Source organism: Cryptomeria japonica, chromosome 3 (assembly GCF_030272615.1).
Source record: "Cryptomeria japonica chromosome 3, Sugi_1.0, whole genome shotgun sequence".
Lineage (NCBI taxonomy): Eukaryota > Viridiplantae > Streptophyta > Pinopsida > Cupressales > Cupressaceae > Cryptomeria > Cryptomeria japonica.
Genome location: NC_081407.1, coordinates 507,443,943 through 507,460,065, shown reverse-complemented (window position 1 = coordinate 507,460,065; position 16,123 = coordinate 507,443,943). Strand labels below are relative to the sequence as shown.

Below are 16,123 nucleotides of genomic sequence, written 5' to 3'. Positions count from 1 at the left end.
AACTACAAAGATGGAGCATAAAAAGAGCCCGGGACCTCGTGACTTCGACATTCCAAGTTGAACAAACATGCAAAAAGAAACTAACTCGGGAACTCAGGAACCCGGGTTTCCGAATTAGTTTGACCTAAGACCTAAAACCACTTAGATCATCACGTCGGGAACTCGGGGACCTGAGTTTCCGAAGTGATACAAAACAAAAAAACAAAAAAACATGACTGTTAATTCGGGAACTCGAGAACCCGGGTTTCTAAAATAACTCGAAAGCAAACAACAAACCCGAAAGACTGTCATTTCGGGAGCTCGGTAACCCAAGTTTCTGAAATGACACGACAACGAGAAAAATCCCTAACCTGAAACTTCGGGAATCTGAGATTCCGAGGTTAGGACACAACAAAAAACTAAAATAAAATCAAATAAAACAAGCAAAACTCAAGAAATTAAACTAAAAAAAAACCGAAATCTAACCTAAAACACATGCAAATCCGAATGAGGAAGGCGATAAATCCACCTACTTGGCACGAAAAATGAAAACGGTGCTTGATCGGGCGCACATGAATGCGAAATTGCAAGGTCTGAGCTCTAAATTCGGACGAGTGAGTGCACAAATGAGCTCCAAAATGACCTCCAATCATATTTATACCCCCAACCAGCCACCGCATTAAATGCGAGTTCGGGAACTCGAGTTTCTGAAATGACACGACAAATGACAAGCTTGGAACCCCAAGGTTATGGGATATCGAATGATAAAACAAAAAACAATCTTGGGAGTTTGGGAATTCGAACCTCCGGGGTGATAACGAAAGGTAAACAAACACTTCGGGAGTCTGGGAACTCAGACTTCCGAAGTGATGCTCCGAAACAAAACAAAAGCAAATGAACTTCCGAACAAGGAACCGAAAACAAACAAAAGGTCACCTCGGGACTTCGAGAACCCGAACTCCCGAGGTGGCCAAAGCAAAAACTAAAAAAACAAAGGAAATTTAACAGAAAAAGAAAAAGGGGGGGACTCATATTTTAATGGGAATGAAAATGATGGGACTAGATATGTAGGGCATAACATATATTATAAATTTACTTATGTTTATTATTTAATTATATAATTAATATTATAATTATATTTATTGTTGCATATTATATAATATGCTATTCAATTTAGTCTACTATATATTAAATTATAATATTATGTTATATTGATCTATGCAATTAGAAGAATTAATTACAACTTTTTTAGAAATAATTTTAAATTTTAAATATATATATTTAATTATTTATATTATTATTAGATTTTATAATAGTGAGTGAGTGAAATACAATGTAAGAAGACATTAAAAGGAAATCTATTATGAATCATAAAAGGGGATTGCACTCAATGAAGTAGAAGCACATATAGATAGACATCCATACAGGTGAAGAGATGGCAATGTGTTTAGTTAAGTACATGAGCATTTGATAAGAATGAAATATTTTTATTTTAAAATATAAAATGAGTTTTATTATTAAAAATAGATTGTATTAAATTAATTATTTATCTGTTATATTTATTATTCATTACATTGTATTGTCTATTCATCATGTCATTTGTATCTAATTTGTTTTATTACATTTACACATTATTTATAAATCTAATTATTAGATAAAATAAATATTATTTTTATAATTCTAAATTAATTTATAAATTACTACACAATGTTAAGAAATCTAAAATAGAAGACCATAAATACTAACCCTCCTCCATTAGCCTAAAAATTAAGAAAACCAATATTATTTATAATTTATTTAAAGTTTTAGTTAGTTAGTTAGTTAGTTTTTTTTTTTTTTTTTTTAAAGTTTGATTTTGACTTGTAAATTTTAATATAAAAATTAAAAATCTTAGTTTGATCAATTTCAATATAGTTTATTTCTATTTTTAATGTTTTATTAAAACAATAATTTTATTTTTTAAATTTATTTAATTTAAAATTCTAAGAATTTTTTAAATTTATTATATTTACAATTTAATTAAACTTACCTTCAATTAATAATTCTCTATTTGTTAATATTAATTTATCCTTCAAATCTCTCTATTTCTCTTCCTCCTATTTTCTTTTCCCCTTTCTATCTTCTCTATCGTTGGCTCTCTCTTTCTCTTATCATATATCTATCTCTCCATCTCTCTCTCCCTCTCTCTATCATCTCATGTATATCTCTATCTCTCATTCTCTCTATTTGTATGTCTCCCTATCTCTCCCCACCCTCATTCTCTCTCCATATCTAGTTATATCTTTCACTCTATCTCATTGCTTCTCTCTCTATCATTATCTCTATCTTTGTATTCCTCTCTTTCCCTATTTCTTCTTCCATCTCTCTCGCTAACTCTTATCTTCTTGCATCTCCATCTCCCTCTACTCTTATATCTCTCTTGTCAATTGATCTCATGTACAACATAATTGTATGCAAAAATAGACCATAATTTTTCCTAAATTACCTTCCACAATTCTTCCAGATACCCATTACACACCAAGATGCAATTGCTAGTTGCCTAAAAAGTATATATATATATATATATATATATATATAAAAGATTGTTTTAATATTCATATTAAAAAATATAATATTATGAAGCCATCTCACTTAAACATTATTATTATTGATTTATTTAAAAAAATAAATAATCAATATTAATTAAGTGTGATCTAAAAATTTATTTTATATATTGGATGGTAAACAAATGTGTAAATTCACATCAAAGAATAGTGCAAAGTTTCACTTATCTTCTCTCCGAAATTCAAAGCAGCATTCCATTATTATGGAGAAAGGCCAAAATAATTGAAAAAAGAAGTTGCAAGAGAGACAAAACAGAGACAGAACAATATCTTTTAAAATCATGAAATGCTTGCTTTTTCTTGTTCCAAATAGAGAGCCTCTGCATTGTGTGTGTGTTTGCAGAAGCGTAAGGAATCCAATGACCTTCCTTCACTTGCGGGGTTGTCTCATTCAGATTTTCTTATAATTTATTTCCAAGTTCACACCGCTCAGCAAAATGTACGGAAGTTTATAATTATTATTATGTAGTAGCCAATCAACGATGTTAACCGTGTGATTGAGTGAAAATTCAATGCAGCGGTGACAACTCTGCCTGCAACCGCGTTGTTTTGTGTTTTGGTTTGGATTTTGGAGGGAATCCATTTGTCTCGTGCAGCGTGCCACAAGTGGCCTCGATTACAATCTACATCTCGCATTTACATTCAACCATTTGATGCTAGTGCTAGATCTATGATCTTCGCTAGTTGTGTGTGCACGCATTGGGTATGTGAGAGTGGAAAATGTGGGAGGATGTTGGGCAACTTCATATCAGGAAGGAGCTGACTGCGCTGAGACGAGCTCGTTGGCTTAAGGATCCCTCCACTTGCTCCTCTCTCAAGTCTCCTAAGAATTGCATTGTTCCGCACAAAGATGGCATCGCTGGTGCCACTTATTCAGCCACAGGAGACCAGGTGAAGGGGATTCTTCACAACTGGACTGGACAAGACTTCGGTAATGCAATAAGCCATGGAGACGAAACTCGAGATAGGGTTTTTAAGAAGTATCAGTATGCCACAAAGCATGATTACTCCACACATGATTTTTCCCAGGAGGAGCAGGAGGGCGATGGAGATAGAGGATTGGATTGCAACTCCAGGTCAGTGTCACCCTTACTCACCAAAGATGCTTATAAATCACGCCAACAAAATGGCAATGGCAAGCACAAGAAAAGGTCTCAGATTTTAAAACATGCGATGGAGTCGTACACTCCCACAAGCACTCGGTCCAACAGCAGGAATGGCGATCGTAAGCAACGCAGTGTTGTTGGGTCGTGGGATGGCACGGCATTGTCTGGAGAGGACGAAGTAGATGGCTTGGATCTGCCTTCCCAAGGATGTGGAATCCCTTGCTATTGGTCCAGAACTCCAAAGCATCGCGGAGGGGGAATGGAATGCGGGACTTTCTCTCCGACATTGTCCGATTCTGTCAAGAGAAAAACGGGCAATGGAGTCTCAAGACACCAGAAAGAATCACCATCACTATCGAATTATGACTACAGGATGCATGGTCAATTGGCGGAAGCAGAGTATAGCGCGGAAGGCTTGCCATTGTTGACTGACGGAGCCTCTTCAGCAGACGGAGAAGGTACGAGTGATGGATATTCGACTTATGACATGGAGGCAGCTTGTAAATTGGAGAGGTGGAGGAAGTCAAGAGACAGAAGCAGAGAACATGGACATCTCACTTTGACGCACGGAAGTGGGGAGCTGGCAATCTATGGGGACAGGCACAGAAGCTTAAGTCAGAAATATAGACCCAAATCATTTGAGGAATTGGTAGGGCAAAACATGGTGGTGCAGACTTTGGTGAGTGCTATCTTAAGAGGGAAAATTGCCCCCGTCTATCTATTCCAAGGGCCCCGCGGCACAGGGAAGACATCAACTGCAAGGATTTTTGCAGCAGCTTTGAATTGTTTCTCCCCAGAGAATCTCAGGCCATGTGGATTCTGCAGAGAGTGTATTGATTTTGCTTCTTCGAGAAGTGTGGATGTGAGAGAAGTGGATGCCACAAATAGCAATGGTATGGAGAAAGTCAAAGCCCTTCTGAAAAATGTTGCTTTGGTGCCATCTTTTTCACGTTTCAAGGTCTTCATTATTGATGAGTGCCACATGTTGGCATTTGAAACATGGGCTGCACTTCTTAAGATTCTAGAAGAACCACCTGGTCATGTCGTCTTCATTCTCATTACCACTGATTCTGATAAACTACCTCGTACTGCTCTTTCGCGGTGCCAGAAATATCTTTTCCCAAAGATTAAAGATGCCGAAGTGGTAACCAGATTGCAAAAGCTTGCAATCCAAGAAAATTTGGAGGTTGATTCTGATGCATTGGATATGATAGCAGCTAAATCAGAAGGTTCTCTTCGAGACGCTGAGACAATGCTTGATCAGCTTAGCTTGCTGGGACAAAGAATTACTCTCTCCCTAGTACACGAGCTTGTATGTGATCCTGCCCCTCTTGTGCAAAGCCTTTTTAATTTTTTCTGCATGCCCGGTACCCATCAATTCTGTCAAGTATAGTTCCCGACAAAACAAAATTAAAGATGATACAAATGTTGAGGTGTTCTTAACTCAATGATGAATATGCAATTTTGACACTGATTTAACTTCTTAGATACAATCTATTGGGAGGTTCAATTTGCTATCTCAGGAAAGTGTACATTGTAAAGATTTGTACCTAACTTCGTTCTGAACTCTAACCAGTGAAAATCAAATACTAAAATCTGATATGCAGGGTTTGACTCCTGTAGATATTAATCTACGGTGTTCCCCAAAGAACAGAAGGCACCTCAGTATCCCAAAATTGTTTTTTCATAAAGGACAATGTTTAGTGGATGTTGTGATGCCTGAAGACGATTTGCCTCAATATTTGTTATTGGCATCTTGTCAGTTGACATGAATAGTCAATTATATCTTTAATGGCTAATCGACTTTATGTTTTGTAAGTCAACTCTATTTTTGTTAGCTGGCATAGCGCTAATAAACTAATTATCCTATAAATGATAAACGAGGTGAGCTATAAAACTGGTTCTTACATGTTAGAACAGGGAGCGTTTGGTGAAAACATTTCGTGTGCACAAGTCTATGAAAATTGTTTATTGGTCATTGTGGCAACGGCATTTAAAATACATGGACTAATGCAATTTTCAGTAACAGCTTGTAATGCTATCATCGATAAAGAATTTAATTGGATCTTGGCTCTTCAAATGCTAAAGAAATTCCGTGGTCCCTATTCCCAATTAAATAATATGTGCATAACAATTGACCATGCCAATTTCTCATGCTAATCTACTTAAAAGGTTCCATGTAGATTGAGGTTTTGTAGTACTACATAAAAACCCTTGTGTTTCTAGCAATTAGTTATTGTTTTTATTTATTATTTGTGGTGGTCTAATCAAATAATGTTGTAGGAGTCTTAGATATATCAACGGAAAGATTGCAACTTCTAGGTATCCTCAGCTTTTAAGCATTGTGTTAAGAAAAACCAAAAGAAAGTACTTGTGTTTGTAACAACTAGTGATTGTTTGTAGTTATTTATTTTCTAATTGCAACGGCCAATCAAATAATGTCTTAGGAGACTTAGATAACTTAAAGATCTATTTTACTTCTTTGCCTAGCAAGTGATTGAATTTATTTTTTTAGTTGCAATGGGCTAATCAAATTATATCTTAAAAATCTTAGACAACTTTAAGAAGGATTGTGACTTGTGTATATCCTTTACTTCTACTCCTTGTGTGATCTGAAATAAGAAAAATAAAGGAAAAGCCTTGTGTAGAGCTAGAAATTGTGTCTTACGTGTTTATTTGTGTAGTAAAAAGTATGTTTTACTTTGCTTTATTGTGCCACTATGAGTCCTTTTAGCTTAACTGACAATGGGAAGTTTGACATTTCCTGAAAAGCAATGGGGTAATCAAATAATGTCTTAGAAGTCTTAGATAACTCAAAGAAGGATTGCAACTTATGTATATTGGAAACCCTAAGTGATTCTTGGGGGCTTGGACTCGGACTCGGCTGAGTTTGGGCGAAACTTGCTGAGTTCTATTTCCTAGACTCGGCCAGACCCATTTTTTTTTTATACCAAAATTGAAATGCTTTTTTGGTTTATGACATGCTCCCGGAATATACATGAAATATAACATGTAACTCCCCATCTTTGTCTTCAAGTCAGTCTCATCCTCTTCATCAAAATATATACATGAAGATATATTTCATGTATAGATTGGCAGGATGTTTGAGAGTGGTTTCAAATCTCTAGGAGTTATAATACAAATTCTAGGTTTTAGAAGTTTTTATAAATTTTCAGACAGTCAAATTTCAGTAATCAGTAGGCTTCTATCAACATTCTCTCACTCTTTCTATCTCACTCACTTTATTTGCTTTGAACTCTAGACCTATCTCTCTCCCCATCCCTCTTCCTCTATCCCCTCTCTCTACCTCTATCCCACTCTCTTCTCTCTCCCCCAAGGTCTAGGCCTATCTCTCTACCTCTCTCTCTCTCACGCTCAGAGCCCTACGAGGGGTGCTACCCTTAACCTCATTTTGGTGTTGCCTCCAAACTCCCCATCAAACTATAAGTCTAAGCAAGTAATAGGGCAGTAATGAATCATGATCATAAATATCTACATAATACATATCACTTGTTGCAAATCTTTGCATATTCATAGTTAAAAAAAATATTAAGGCTGGTACGTCATTCAGGGCCTACCTTAGATGCCTTTGTAGGAGGGATGTAGGCTCCTCCAAGCCATAGAATTCTAGTTATTGTTTTGATATTTGTTTGGAACATTTGATATCATGGATTTCACGTTCCATGAGTTTTGTATACATTTGGCAATATTTATATATCTAAGTGTGTTATTTCCTTCAACCACAACTTGCATTTATACTTATGTGATTGATGTATACTTGTGTATGTAATCAAATTAGCTTCAATTTGATGATGTTATTGTGTCTTTAAGGTTTATTTAATAAAGGGTGCATGAAACAAGTTTTAAATTCTTAAAAAGCTCTAAATTTCTTGGGTTTTTCACTTGTCGAGTCTTGAGTCTCGAGTCTCGAGTCAACTCGCCCTTGCCAAGTCCGCACCGAGTCTGAGTTTCGTTTCTATGGTATAGGCTTTATATTTGTTCCTTTTGTGATTTGAATGAAGAAAAATAAAAGTTAAAACTGTCTTATGTCTCTACTTATGTAGTAAAAAGTAAGTGTTACTTTGTTTTGTAGTGCCACTATGAGTTCCTTTCGCTAAGATGACAACAAGAAGTTTAACATGTTGGGAAAAGCAATTGCCTATCTTAGAAGTCTTAGATAACTTGAAGAAGGATTGCAACTTGTGTATATCCTTTACTTTTGTGCCTTGTGTGACTTGAAGTAAGAAAAATAAAAGCAAAATCCTTGTGTATAACTAGAAATTGTCTTACTTTTTTAGTTATGTAGTAAAAAGTAAGTTTTACTTTGTTTTGTAGTGCCACTATAAGTTCCTTTAATCTAATTGACAACGAGAAGTTTATCATGTTGGGAACTCCAAAAGTTGGTAGTGGTAGTAGATGAAGGGAAGGGTTGTTGAAGGTATCACTCAAGGGTGTAGTTTAGTTGGGACTGTGATGAATTTTGATTGCCCTTCCAAGTTGTCTTCAAAGCATGCCAAGGATCCATTCAATAAGAAGATATCTTTATGGCGGTTTGCAACAAGAATGAATGCCAACAGAATTGTTAATTTAGGGGGGGATGGAATTGCCATCTTTGTTGCATTCATAGATTGAATGCACACCTACACATTGTTGATAAAATGGCTGTGATATGTGGTAAGCTTTCATATGAGTAGAGGATTGGAACAATAAAATTGTATAATGTAGTCATATCCACACTTCTTGATGTCATGGACACCTTACTCCAAAACTTCTAGTACTTGAAATGCACATGTTCCTATTTTGCAGTCAGGTGCAAATAGATCCCAAGGGAGAGTTGTAAGGCCATGGGTACAATTCTAAATTTAGTGGTAGCTATGTCTAAGGCATAGGCTAGAGATGAGTTAAATGAAGTGTTGGCAAATTCTTCTTTTTAATTGGCATTCCATTTTATGTTGCTTGCTCTTTATTATTTTAAGGAGGCCATGTTGAAGGTTGTGTGAGTAGGGCCTTCATGTGTGGAACCAAGGGAGATGGAGTTGATAACCCTTTTCTTGAATTTAAATGTATGCATGGTGGAAATGAAAGCTACACAAGCCTCATGTGGGTGGAACATTATCAGGGATAGGTGAACAATAATTAGACGTTCCATTGTTATGGCCCTTTTCTGAAATAGGAGACGTTTGCTATCATTTTTTAATCCACTCATGAGTATCATGGTCACATGTAATGAGGGGCTTTACTTCTTTAGGGTAATATTTGTTAGGGGAACCTCAAGGATATAGAATTTCAATTTCAAATCCCTAGAGATGCCATTGAGGAGACTGCTTCTAACAATGTGGTTATATATATATGAAATTGGTCGAAGGTGCCTACAAGCATATCTAGTGAACCTCTCAATCTGTAGCCATGAATAATGCACTCAAGGACTTTGGCTTAATTGAGTGGATCCGATTATAGTTGATGCTTTGATGTGCATTTATTTATCCACATTTATGACACATCACATGCTCTCTTTTCATCTTTCTCTAAGAAGGAATTTATTGAACTGATCAAAACTAAATGTGCATCTTATTTCACTCTATTGGAGAGGATGACTTAGTTGCAAGACCCCTTGGAATTCGTAGGCTGATTCAAAGACATAATAGAAGTTTAGGGTGAAGAAAGTTTTGAAGAGTGATACGTTTTTTTCAAAAATCATGTACATGACCTTCATAATATTCCTAATTTTCGTGATTATTAGGTATGGGGGACTTTGACACTTCTAGTTGTCATACTTGGCCAAATGAAGGTTGTTCAACATAGAGACCTCATCTTGTAGTTTGAAGATGAGCACACATAACTTATGATTTAATGAAGATTGGAGGAGCTCAACACTCTTTTAAATATGGCTATCTGCATTGAACCTAAATTGATATGTGTAGAGGCTTGTTGTACTTCAACATAGAGACCTCATCTTGTAGTTTTGAAGATGAGCACATGTAACTTATGATTTAATGAAGATGGGAGAAGCTCAACACTCCTTTAAATATGGCCATCTATGCATTGAAGCTAAATTGATATGTGTAGAAGCTTGTTGGACTTCTTCCTGTACATGATGTGGAGGCAAAGAGTTCTGAAGCCAATTAGGAAGATTCATGGTGCAGAAGAAGCGCTATTGACTTGACACAAGTTGAGAAAATTTGCAAAACTTAGGGGTGACATGAGTCTAGCAAAAATAGATAGGGAGAATTTAGAATAGGAGCACCTAGTGAATTGCGAGACACTTGTATAGGCTTCCATCATTGGTACGCATTGAACTCTTATTATAGGTTTGTTGTTCCTTTGTTGCAGAGATTATTTGATCTACATGAAATTTTATCTATCTCACCAAGAAGAAAAGGTTTAACTCTAGGAGTGTAGATAATTTTGTTGTTGTACACCATTGTGTCTCTTGGAACATAGGCGATTGAATTCAACGACTCCAACAACATGGTGGGGTATATAACTTGAGGAGCTGATGTAAATTGATGAGGATTAGGTTACACATATAGGTCTGGTTGGGATCTAGTTGCAGGAGTGAGACGAGTCTAGTAGTCCCAATGATTAAGAGTATGCCATGAGGTTTAAATCTGATGAGTTAGATTACCTATTATATTTTTTGTGTCACTGTTACTTTGTGTTTTGTATCCCGAACCAGATGAATAATATAAATATTAGACTATAGATGCTTGACATTGATCAGTTGATCAAATGATTGTCAAAATTGTTGAACTTTATATAAATTTCAGCTTCTCTTATTCATATTGTTTACATAAATGATAATTTGCAACTTCTTTTATTGTTTTTTTTATAAGTAGTATATCAAATATCAAATTTTATATATTATTTTAATAGCTGCTCCATGCTCTCCACACAAAACTGGAAAATAATTGTGGTTCCTGAAACCCATCCTTTTGTCTCCGAACCCTATTTTTAGTATCCCAAAGGATGTGATAACTCATGAGGATGGTGGGATAGGAGGCAGATTTACAACATTTAAAATTTGAAGTATAAACACAATGTCTTCATACCAATTACGATGCCTCATGCTTATTGATGACATTGCTCTTGTTCTTTTGAATTTCAATGTTGGGTGGATTGAATCGGGCCACATGTAGGGTTCTCCTACAGTTGTGCTCAACAGAGTCAGTCTGTCAAAAATCACCATTGAACCCCATCACGATCACCAGGATATATTTAAACCATATCTTCCGGAAAAAAGTTTATAAATTAGTGCCCTCCTCTCATTAATGAGATAAGAGTAAGGTATGGCTGTAGTCTCAGTGTTCAAAGGTGGTGAGGTGGGAACAAACAAAATCCCTAGGCGTATATTATGAGCATCACAACAATCTTAATGTGTTGATTTTGTTGTCTTCTCAACTAGCTCAGATATCAGAAAAACAACTATCTTGTTAATCATCAAGAGGTATCAACCTTGAGATGACTATCTTATTTTAGTGTCATGCATAAACCTAATATTTAAGATAGGTACCTCAAGGTTGGTACTCTTGTCACTAAACAGATGGCTGTAATTAAGATAGCTGAATTAGTAATAAGTGCCATATACCAAGCTTTCTTTGAGTTGTAATGCACTCATGTGATGTAATATTCACAAATGAAAAGAGGTAAAGGCTATATAGATTTCAAATTGGTTTCTTTGACTTTGATATTGCAATATGTCTCTGTTGCTATTCAAATAGTTGAATAACTTATTACATTTTAAATTTTCAGGGACTTTTGGCATTTTGTTTTTTAGTAGATTGTCTTATTATTTTATTTTTTGATTATTAGATTAAGGGTTTTACTATGGTACCTTGCTCACAGAACACAATTGTGTCCCTATGCGCTGCAGCTTGGACACACAGCTTAAGAGCTGAAAGATAATGAACCAGGAAAAATCCAGCAATGAATTTTGCATTGTTACAGCTGGCTAGCACATACGGAAAATAGCAATACATAGATTGCATTACCATGAACTACTTAGGTATATCCCACATCTTAAAATAAAGCAGAAAAGACATCTGAGACCTGGGGTTAGCTCCTGTAAGTAGAAGAGGGAGGATCAGCCTTCCTAGCAGCTGTTGCATTGGACAGAATCAGCATCTCCACTGCAGGCTCACAACTGGACATAAATTCCTCAGCCACATCAGGCATTTCCCTCCCCACATTAAAACCACCTCACCACCAACCACTGCCACACGCCCTTGCCCCTGGCAACCCTGGCATCGGCCATGCCGTCCTCATCTGTGCTCTCACCCTTGTCCAGAAGGGACAGTCATCTGCACAACGGAAATTTGCTTGCCTGCTCTGGCAGCCTTGAATCAAGCCTTGCACTTGTTCTTTTCAATCAGATCGGCCCAAGTGGCGAGGACATGATGTAAACCTGCCTTTTTTTAATGTTTTCTAATTCTTTTTTATTTTTGGTAGACTGTTTATGGTTGCTGCCTTGTGTTATCTTAGCCAGTTGTGCTTCACAGTCCCAGTGATTTACTTAGTCAATTGGAGATATTTTCTTTCTTTCTATGTTACAAGTGGCTTTGAATGCCTGTATTTATTTTTTGACTTATTATTAAAAGCTCCCATTCACTTGTGATTTTTTTCCACAGGTGGGTGTAGTTTCAGATGAGAAATTGCTAGATTTGTTAGAATTGGCCTTGTCAGCTGACACAGCCAGAACTGTAAGAAGGACCAGGGAGTTGATTGATTCTGGTATTGAACCAATGACTTTAATGTCCCAATTAGCTACTCTCATCATGGATATTCTTGCTGGTAGCTACAAATTTGGAGATATTAAGTGCAAGGGAATCTTCTTCCACAGGCATGCTTGTAAGTACATTCATTTTTTGCATGTTTGATTGGGTTGGGAACCTCTTGACTCTTATTCTTCTTGCAAATGAAGTTTGTGTTACTCATGCAACTCTTAGATGTACCTTAAATGCAACGTTGTTTAGAAAATTAATTCAACTTTGAAATAACCCAATGTTATCATCATTTATATTCAATTTTTATGAAGATGCACAGTCATTCCTGAATTATTATGTTTGTAGCATGCACCTTAATGATGGTACTTTACCAACTGTTGCTTGACTTGAAAACTCCAACATGCCAATATTTTCATGTTAATTGAAGAATCACTTCATTAGTTTGTTTTGGTAAGATACTATTCTTAAGATATAATTTTTTATTTTGATTCATTTCAATTGCAACTGATTTATTATTCTGATATAATAGAAAAAATAGCCAAATTATCTCTCTTCCTGTGGATTTGGTCATCTAATTGCAGAATTTGGATTGACCATCTGTTTGGGTTGTACGGATTTCTTCCTGTAAGAAGCTTGGATCTCTTTGAAGAGATCATAGTTGGAAAATGCAAACTTGGCACAACAAAATTTTGACTCAAACTCGGGACTAGACAAAAATTCAGCAAAAAACAAAAAATACATATTTACAGAAAAGAACAAAAATGATGCATGCACACAGACAATGAATTTAGAGAACACAGAACTATTTTGATTATCAATTTGTCATAATTCGAAAAACTAACTAAAAATGAGCTACTGTACTGCAGGTATGGGCCACAGGGATTCTGTTAGTCCTTGCAGTTGCACCATGCCTAGCTGTAAGCCCATTGCTCCTTATAATTCTTTAAAATCTTTCAAGCCCAGGAAATCTAATTACAGGATTAGTGAATTTTGTTTTTAGGTAAGATAAAATCACACACTAAAACAAGGAAATCTGAATAGTTTAACTTTACAGATGTCTTCAAAACAAATGTCCGTCTACAATACAAAATAAGAATATCTGAGACTGCTCAGTTTGCAGTTGCACATTCTGAAGACAAAATGAGGAAAAAAAAATGAAAAAGAATTAAGTTTAAGAAAACATTGTTGACTTTTTTCATCACCCAGACAAGTCTGTACATGTTGTGTATATTTGTGTGTATATCTATTTATATGTATCTATACGTATATACACATACAAGCATTATACAGTGTATATATGTACTATACATCTACACATATATACACATGTGTGCATATGTATGTATCCACATTTGTACATATATCTATAAATAAATAGATATATAAAGACATACATGTATATGCATACATGTGTGTGTATATATTATTATATTTGTATGTACGCATATATGTGTATATGTGTATGTATATACATATATACATAACATATACACATGTATATATGTGCATGTGTCTGTATATATCTACACATACAATCATGTGTGCATGTACTTGTACTGTTGTACACACAAATATGTGTGTATATATAGACATACAAAAACATATACATAATATATACACATACATGCATATATATTTATGTGTTTGTATCTATATCTACACATATACACACATATGAGTATATATAGACATCACAAACCTTGATAGCAGTTCCCCAACCATCCTTAGTTATACCCAAAATTTGGGATCTCTTTTTTGCTGTCTCTAAAATACATAGATGTATGTATATATGTGTGTGCTTATATTCTTCAGTTAGATTCTGATGTTCAAGATCGAGATCCATACCCTACAGATCCAAAAGAGTGAGTTACTGACCACTATCCTTAGAATAGTAGGGGCCCTCCCCCAGCAGAACCGGGTGGGAGAACTTTAGCGGGTGTTCATAGGAATGGAAATTCGGGAGGGAGGGAATCTTAGTTTGTTAGGTATACCTTTAATATCTGTTTATATTGTTGATCCACCAGTTTCCCCGGGCAGTCGATTAAGTTGTATATGAAGCAGTTGATCCAATCGTTCTTGATCCAGATGCTGTTGCAGCAGCCGTTGAAGCAGCAAACGTCGTGTCTGTCGTTTCTGAGCTTTCTGATTACGTAGATCTAAACCCTTATGTATGTTTACCGAAGCATCTGGCTCAGGCCCTGCATTACCAGGTCGAACTGGTATCCCAACCCCACGACCTTGTTGGTCCTGATCCATGCTATGATCATAACTTAGGTGAGCTGCTCTTGTCCGTCCCCCCTCTCGCTTCGGCAAGAGCAGGAGTTTCAGTCCGAAACCACTGCCCCCCCTACCTCCCTTAAGCTATATTTCTATAATTACAGACTTCGGAATCTCTGTGTTGCAGTTTAGAATTGGTTTACTAAGGTTTATTTTCAGGTCCACTAGAGTTTACATTCTGTAGAAGTGTCGTAATTTATTTTGACCAAGATTGCAAATTCAACATATAAGGAAAATGAAATGCACAAAGTGATATTCTAGCATTACGGAGTGTGTTTCAGATTTGCAATAACATCATATTCCATCATAATATTGTTCAGAGATTACAAAGGTTATTATAAGAGAACTGCTGAAAATAAGAAATTGGCTTGCACCTTACTTTTTCTGCACAACATCTATGAATTGCCAGATTGAGGGTAGGACTGATTCAAAACGATCAGTGCCTGCATTCGAAGTCACAGAGTATTAATTAGCATCACAGACAGTATCAACCCTCCAAACCTCAGGAAACGCTTGCTTCAGGACAGAAGGGATGTCTGTGCGCACCCGACTCCAGAATACGGCTCAGCTCATATCAATGATGTGAATGCTAACCTGCTACAATTCGGACAAGGTAAAGAAAGTTCCACTTAGACACAGCCACTCTCACCAAGGAAGAATCCACCAGGTATGAGTTGATTGGACTTTGCAGGCTCCCACGCAAAGGCAGATTAATTATTCCTAATCGCTGGTTTGACCATCTTCACAGGTTACTATAGAGAATAATTTCCACAGCATAAATGACTCTGTGCGCTTGTGTAGAAAGACCAAGACTGTAATATGGCTCCCATGAAATATTTAAGTGCTGCTGAAATAAGGGAAGAACCCACGATTTACTAATGCAACTTTCCGCCTTTGAGGAATATCGCCAAAGAAATGCTCCTGTGAATATAAGGCTCACTTCGAAATATAATATTCCAGAAATCAATATGAGGCTGCCTTCAAACATGTACCTACTCAAAATAATAATTTGTCCAGTTCAAAAGAATTCTATACCACTAATGGAGATAAATATCAATATTGAATATAAAAAACTGCACAATTGAAATATTCAGAAATGGCTCCTTATTTGCCTGTAGTTCCCCAATGGTAGCATAGCTGAGGAAAATTATTAACCCGACATCAAATCTCCTTTATTTATAAAATACTTCCAAGCTTTATTCCCTTATGCCAAGATTAAAGAAATCGGCCAAAATAAACAAACTCCATGCCAAAGTAATTTTACATGAAACTTATTAATATCAGAAAGATTTCTATCGGCAAACATCCTTTAACTTATAAATCTGACAGTTAAACTTATTTGCAAATTTGTCTCCAACTTGTCCCAAAAGTGAATTCTGGTTAAATCCATCCTTAGAAAGAGTTAGGTTTTTGTCCAACACCTTGTTAATCTGCTGAA

At 36.0% G+C, this 16,123-nt stretch overlaps 1 protein-coding gene across 4 annotated transcripts in view; it reads left to right on the top strand.

The window, feature by feature from the left end:
- Positions 1-2,932: 2,932 nt before the first annotated feature.
- Positions 2,933-16,123, top strand: part of LOC131044832 (protein STICHEL) — a 41,907-nt gene continuing 28,716 nt past the window's right edge. For 3 of the 4 annotated variants that reach the window (XM_059218426.1, XM_059218425.1, XM_057978276.2), the window contains exons 1-2: positions 2,938-5,000; positions 12,313-12,532. In XM_059218426.1, the coding sequence (XP_059074409.1) occupies positions 3,303-5,000; positions 12,313-12,532 (1,918 nt within the window). In that variant the 5' untranslated portion in view covers positions 2,938-3,302. Of the gene's footprint in view, positions 5,001-12,312; positions 12,533-16,123 lie in introns of all 4 variants that reach the window. The other variant, XM_057978285.2, reaches the window with a different exon arrangement.